At 38.8% G+C, this 6,146-nt stretch overlaps 1 protein-coding gene across 1 annotated transcript; it reads right to left on the bottom strand.

Annotated features, from left to right (window-relative positions):
- Window positions 1-1,713: 1,713 nt before the first annotated feature.
- Window positions 1,714-5,035, bottom strand: LOC100888526 (skin secretory protein xP2). The gene is made up of 4 exons (XM_030973109.1): window positions 4,993-5,035; window positions 4,236-4,937; window positions 2,678-3,571; window positions 1,714-2,250 (listed from the first exon to the last, which is right to left on the bottom strand). Exons 1-4 carry the CDS (start codon window positions 5,033-5,035, stop codon window positions 2,216-2,218), a joined length of 1,674 nt encoding a protein of 557 aa, XP_030828969.1. The 3' UTR covers window positions 1,714-2,215.
- Between the last annotated feature and the right edge of the window lie 1,111 nt (window positions 5,036-6,146).

The raw sequence follows: 6,146 nt of genomic DNA, 5'->3' as shown, positions 1-6,146 counted from the left end.
TAGTCTAGGCAAACATTTTGCCGAGGTAAGCAAAACAATTAATATTCATGACACACCATGGACTATTCGATTATTAACAGCGGGGTGCAATTGTGCACCACATCAAACTCCCCTACTTTCATTCAAGTATTTCATTGTATTATGTAGTTTGGTAGGTTTATTTTACTGTTTAATTATCATATATCAATGATAGTTTAAAAATATGGAAAAGGTTCTTGTATTTTATATTTAGCAAAGCAATCTCACATACAAAATCACTATCAAGTGTCGTCTGATCCGCCGATTGCCGTCTGCTATTTACGTTCTATAGACGGCGAACTAGTTACGTTTGTGCTGGCGAAAATGAGACAACCGCGGAGCAATAAGCGACCATTCGGTTCAATGGTCTAAAAATCAGATTATTATTTAGTGATTGCAATCACCTAAGTCGATTCGACAACTGATGGCCGTTATTTTCCCACTTAAAGACATTTTCAAGCCTTTTCGTTTTAAGAGAAGTTCTAAATAAGTATTTTCTTTCAAATGCCGTTGGAATTTAACCTTCTAATGTTTTGGCCTGCAAATTGGACATAGTAACTTTACAGCATTAGTGAATAGATGTTTAAATAGTTACCAAGCCGCTATTCTAAAATATATCACAACATTTAGCCTTTTTTAAAAGAAGTCAAAAATTAACACTTGTCTTCATACATCATTTACGTTGTTTCCTCCATCTTATATGTTCTATCATCCCCTTAATTCTGCTAATACCAATGCTCATGGCAGGATTTTTTTAGTATCATCCACTCTTAGTTTCTACTTATCCATTATATATATTGCGTGTCAAGATGTTATGCCTGTCGCCGGTGAAAACATCAGCAATGAAATTCATTTCTGGCGATAAATATTGACTGGGTATGGGCCTAGTTATGCCTGCACGTTCAATGCAAAGACATATTGGTACAGTTTGACAGTTGCATTTTGATAAAATATCGTGGTTTATAGAATTGACACGGGGAATGCGGTACATTATAACAAATATTTACTTTTCATTTGTTTTGGTTATTAACAAATATAGCTTTTTTGTGATTTCGAAACTGCACTAAACCGTACAGTACAGTATGCAATACATTTTCAAGTTTTGGGCAATGTTTTTTAACCGTTCCCCCTAAATAGCAGTTTATATTTGTATACTAGTTATTAAACTGTACTAATTCATTTTATGTTATTGGTAAGATTTGTGTTAAATAATGATATACTTTGTTTAAAATCATATTCGTATTTAATGGAAATCTATTGTTTCAATTGCATATTGTTGGTATCTTGATATACTTGATGTACTTGTTCATTTAAATCACTCACTTAATAATTGCAGTGAATGAACTTAGAATTTAATGTTTCATCGTCATCCATCTTTTCACCTTTCCTTCTTTTTCTTGTTCAATTTCATTTTCTCTTTCCTCTTCTCTCTCTCTCTATTTTTATTCTTTCTCTCTCTCTCCCTCTTTTTACTCTTTCTCTCTCTCCCTCTCTCTCGCTCTCTCTCTCTCTCTCTCTCTCTTTCTGTCAATCAGCCACTAAGTCGAACTAGTTCAAATTCATCATTGAAAGAAATAGGCCTAACACATTATGTATGATATACGGTTACCAGTATCAATTTTTTAATTTTCTTTGACAGTTACAACACTTATAAGAAAAACATCAACACAGATACAAACAACATCAATTGAATAAGAACAGTATATGAATTGTGACTTTGCAGTCAAAGGGTTCTAAGGAAACCAGAATTGATTGATTAAATGAACAATGACATGTATTGATATATTACGATCAACATATAGATTTCAAATCCACAGACGATATCATTGAAAGTGATTTTGAGAACAAATGATATTTTGTAATATACGTTTTAGTTAGGTAATAAATAGTAATGTTGAAATATTATATTAAAACTTGCTTACCAAAAACTTCAACATTCCAGTAGGAAATATGAATATAAATATGAAAAAATTATTTGGAATAAATAATTAAATAAGTAATAAATATGACATAATATCGGTCTATAAGACTTTTCATTCATTTAGATTACACCCGAGTTTCATTAACTCAGCACGCGTCGTCAAATAATGCAGATTTGTTGTCATTACACTTTTGCCACGAGAGTTTCAAATCGGGTCCAGAATGTCACCGTAGAATTTACGCAGACGAAATGTGATTGCTTCGAAGATCAAGTGCTTTATGGAGACCCGATCACCTCATGAAGAGCTGCAACTGAGAATTGAAAGATGGAAATAAATAATCCGTAAAAAGTCACATGGGTATTGCCTGAATGTGCCTGTCGTTCAGTATAAGCTAAGAACTTGATACTTTAGGATTCATAGAAATGTAATGATAATTGTTTTCACGATTTCCATAACAGGGAAATCAAAAGAGAGAATAAAAGCAAGACAAAAATAAAACAAAAATTCGGTGCTAAAAGATATCGATGTCAGTGCAGTTTTATCATTAATATAATTGATAGTGCGTAAGCATTCTATGTAAAAAGTTGTTAACTTGATTTTCAAATATATAGAAATATGCAGTTGGAGAGTAAACATCATTTTTATCGAAGCAATTAGGAATATAAAGTTATTTCATGGGCAGGATGTCAAATGTCTTCTTAAAAGTATGTCTGATGGTTGTTTAAACTGTGTCTTACCGTTGTCATCGTCATCATCTTTACAGCCAGAGTCATTGCAGTCATTTGCTCCATTGTCACCACCACCACCACCACTACCACCGTTGCATCCAGCATCACTGGCTGTACAACCTCCAGAAGGAGCTTTTGGTGCTGGAGCAGCAGGTGCAGCAGGTGCAGCAGGTGCAGCTGGTGGAGCAGGAGGAGCGGGTGCCCTTGGTGCAGATGGAGCAGCGGGGGAAGGAGCCCTTGGAGCCACTGGGGCCTGGTAACCAGTTTCACCTTGTTTCTCGGAAGAATCATCTTTACCAACAGGTCCAGATGGAGCTTGAGGAGCAGGAGCATAGGGCCTCACTGGGGCACTTGGAGCCTGAGGAGCAGGAGCATAAGGCCTCACTGGGGCACTTGGAGCGCGTGGTACTTGAACAGGTGCACGAGCTTGAGGGGCAAATGGGAGTCCTGGAGCACGAGGAGCTCCAGGAGCAGGAGCAGCAGCCCCTCCTGGAGCGGCAACACCACCAGTAGCAACAGAGTCACTTCCTTCCTCACTTCCGCTATCCTCGTCATCTGATTCATCACCATCACATCCTTCACCGCTACCAGAATCTTCGCATGCACCCGCACCTCCCTCTTGAACTGGGGCGTAGGCAGGTGCAGCTGGTGCGTACCCTTGACCAGATGGAGCAAAAGCAGGGGCAGCTGGAGCTGGCGCGAAGCCAATGGGACCTGCTGCACCTGTGTCAATGCCGCCGTCACATCCTTCTCCACTACCAGATCCACCACATCCATTGGCCCCACCCCCAACTGGAGCGTATGCTTGTCCACCTGGTGCATATCCTGAACCTGATGGAGCGAACGCAGGGGCTGCTGGAGCTGGGGCAAAGCCAACAGGACCTGCGGGGATTGCTTCGTAACCTGCACGGAATAATAAAATGGAATAAACTAAATAAATTAAATAAATTTAAATCTTTTTATAAACAAACATTTTCAGAGAGGTATCATTCAACCTTAATCCATATCTAACTTCACATATGTCAACCATCTAAATGCTTGGAACCATTATCTATACATTTATGTTTTGTCTTGTAAAATAAACCTGTCAGGGTTGCAACATTGGATCTGGATAAAAGGCTAGCACTCTTTTAGTATGCATTGGTTCTCATACGGAAATAGGAACACTCATACCGCCAAGCTTATATTATCGGACAGGGCCGCTCTTACCAACATATGTCCCTCTTGACCCACATGATCCAGCTATAATGCTAAATGCAGGGCACCCAGGTAGAGCAGTATTAGAAATGAGAAAATCTTGGTGAATAAGAATTATTACCGTTCCTCTTTTTGTAATTATATAATAAATGTTGTTGCAGCCGTTGTTGCTGTTGTTGTTGCCGCAATCATCAATTTTCAAGTGCTTTATTAGGCAATCACGTGATATTCCTCTATATACTTAAATGTACCCATTTCCTTTATATTAATTGAATACAAACAAATAAAAATATGAATTTAGTCTGTGGCATTTCATGACGAATGTGAATGGGGAACTGTCCAGTTGCCAATACATTATAAACAAACATACCATAATACTCATAGCCGTATCCTTCTTCACTGCTGTCGCTGTCATCTTCGTAAACGTAATCATAGCCAGAATCGCCTGACGCTGGAGCATAGCCGACATCAGTACCAGCTGGAGCATAACCAACAGCAGGAGCATAACCAACAGCAGGAGCATAACCAACAGAAGGAGCATAACCAACAGCGGGAGCCGCAGGAGCATACCCTACAGCAGGAGCCGCAGGAGCATAGCCAACAGCAGGAGCCGCAGGAGCATATCCAACAGAAGGCGACTGTTCATAGCCGGTCTCTCCGCTGGTATCACCATTAGCACCGCCTCCTGGAGCATAAGGAGCAGCAGGTGCATGTGGAGCACTTGGAGCAGATGCAGGAGGAGCATAAGGAGCAGCGGGAGCATATGGAGCACTTGGAGCAGATGCAGGAGGAGCATAAGGAGCAGCAGGAGCATATGGAGCACTGGGAGCACTTGCAGGAGGAGCACGAGGAACAGCGGGAGCATATGGTACCACTGGAGCTTGCGGTGCAGGAGCACGGGGAGCTGCAGGAGATTGACTTCCTCCTCCGCATGGTCCTGAGTGTGCAACCTGTACCCCTCCATTTCCATTCGTGTCATCGTCGTCATCATCAACATCGCACGCATCGTCGTAGGTAACACCGTTGTCACCGCATACGCTACCGCTTACCCCTCGTGTACATTTGTTTGAATCTGTTAAACAAGGTAGCAAACAGTATTATCGTAGGCTTTATATAGAATAATTTACAAAATAATAGCCAGAAATTGTGAAGAAATAGCAACCAATACATAGAGCAAGTATTTACAAAAAATCCACAACGAACCCCATCGCACCCCTAATAAATCAAACAAAATTTTATTAAGAGTTCCAACCTGAAGTCTTATATTGACAAACCTTCAAAAGTGATGCATAGTCACCTAATGTTCTAGAATTTGAACAAAATAGTACATTTTTTTTGGAAGAAGATCACGAGCCTATGAGCCTTAAATGATCGACATTTGAATAATTGGTTTTATATCCTGCATGAAAAATTTGTTGGCTTCTGATTGGTTGAGAGCTTGTCACATGACCAAAAATATTTAAGCTATTTTTAGAAAGTACTATATGAGAGTACTATTTTGGTTTACTATTTGGGAGTTGAAAAAAAAATGTGAATTTTTTTTTTGAATTGAATCAATTTTTTTTTTCAAACCTTAATTTAATGAAAACAAAATATTTTAAATCTTTTTAGATAAAAATTGACATTTTTTTGTTCTAAATTTTTTTTCCCAAAAATGTTTTTTTTTTTTTTTTTTTTTTTTTAAATACATTTTTGATGCAGGATATAAAAACAAATATACCATGCCTTCTATTCGAGGTACTGGTTAAACTATGGGCCTCGGTGACTCCAAAAGTACCATTTGCTTCGGGGCTGCGCCCCTCAGCAAATAGTACTATTGGAGTCACCTCTTGCGCATAGTTTTAACCAGAACCTCTCAAGGCAGTGTATATTTGTATAATATCTTGTGCATCTCCCCAAGGGAGGACAATATTAACAAAACTTACATGGAGCTCCATTCGAAAGCACTGCAAGCAGAAGCACAATTCCAAGTGCGGTCAGTATATTCGTATGGTCCATGTTTGGGAACTGTACAAGAAAAAAAGACATCCAAAAGAACACAGCCATTAGTGATAAATCATTTTGGTTTTAAATATAGCTTTAGTTTTGTAGAGTGCATGATACGTTAATGGGAAAATAAATGATAAAAATGACGAAATAATTCGTAAAAGTGTGAAGGTATGGGAAAAACACTGATATGGAATACTCACCACTGCTTTGTAGGTCGATTTGAGAGAAGAGTGATACAATGCTGTTGTTCTTGTCTTGGTTTTGACTGCTCTTGGAAGCTCACAGAAGCAAC

Source organism: Strongylocentrotus purpuratus, unplaced genomic scaffold (genome assembly GCF_000002235.5).
Source record: "Strongylocentrotus purpuratus isolate Spur 01 unplaced genomic scaffold, Spur_5.0 spur5_scaffold_6, whole genome shotgun sequence".
NCBI lineage: Eukaryota > Metazoa > Echinodermata > Echinoidea > Camarodonta > Strongylocentrotidae > Strongylocentrotus > Strongylocentrotus purpuratus.
The sequence above is the reverse complement of the archived record's forward strand: the minus strand, read 5'-3'. Positions and strand labels throughout refer to the sequence as shown.

Excerpts from the sequence above, each read along its gene's own strand:
- LOC100888526 (XM_030973109.1), bottom strand. The coding sequence starts at position 5,035 with ATGTATTGGTTGCTATTTCTTCACAATTTCTGGCTATTATTTT. Across the intron at positions 4,938-4,992 it reads CAATTTCTGGCTATTATTTT|ATTCAAACAAATGTACACGA; the intron begins GTAAATTATTCT and ends CTTGTTTAACAG. Across the intron at positions 3,572-4,235 it reads ATACGGCTATGAGTATTATG|GTTACGAAGCAATCCCCGCA; the intron begins GTATGTTTGTTT and ends TATTCCGTGCAG.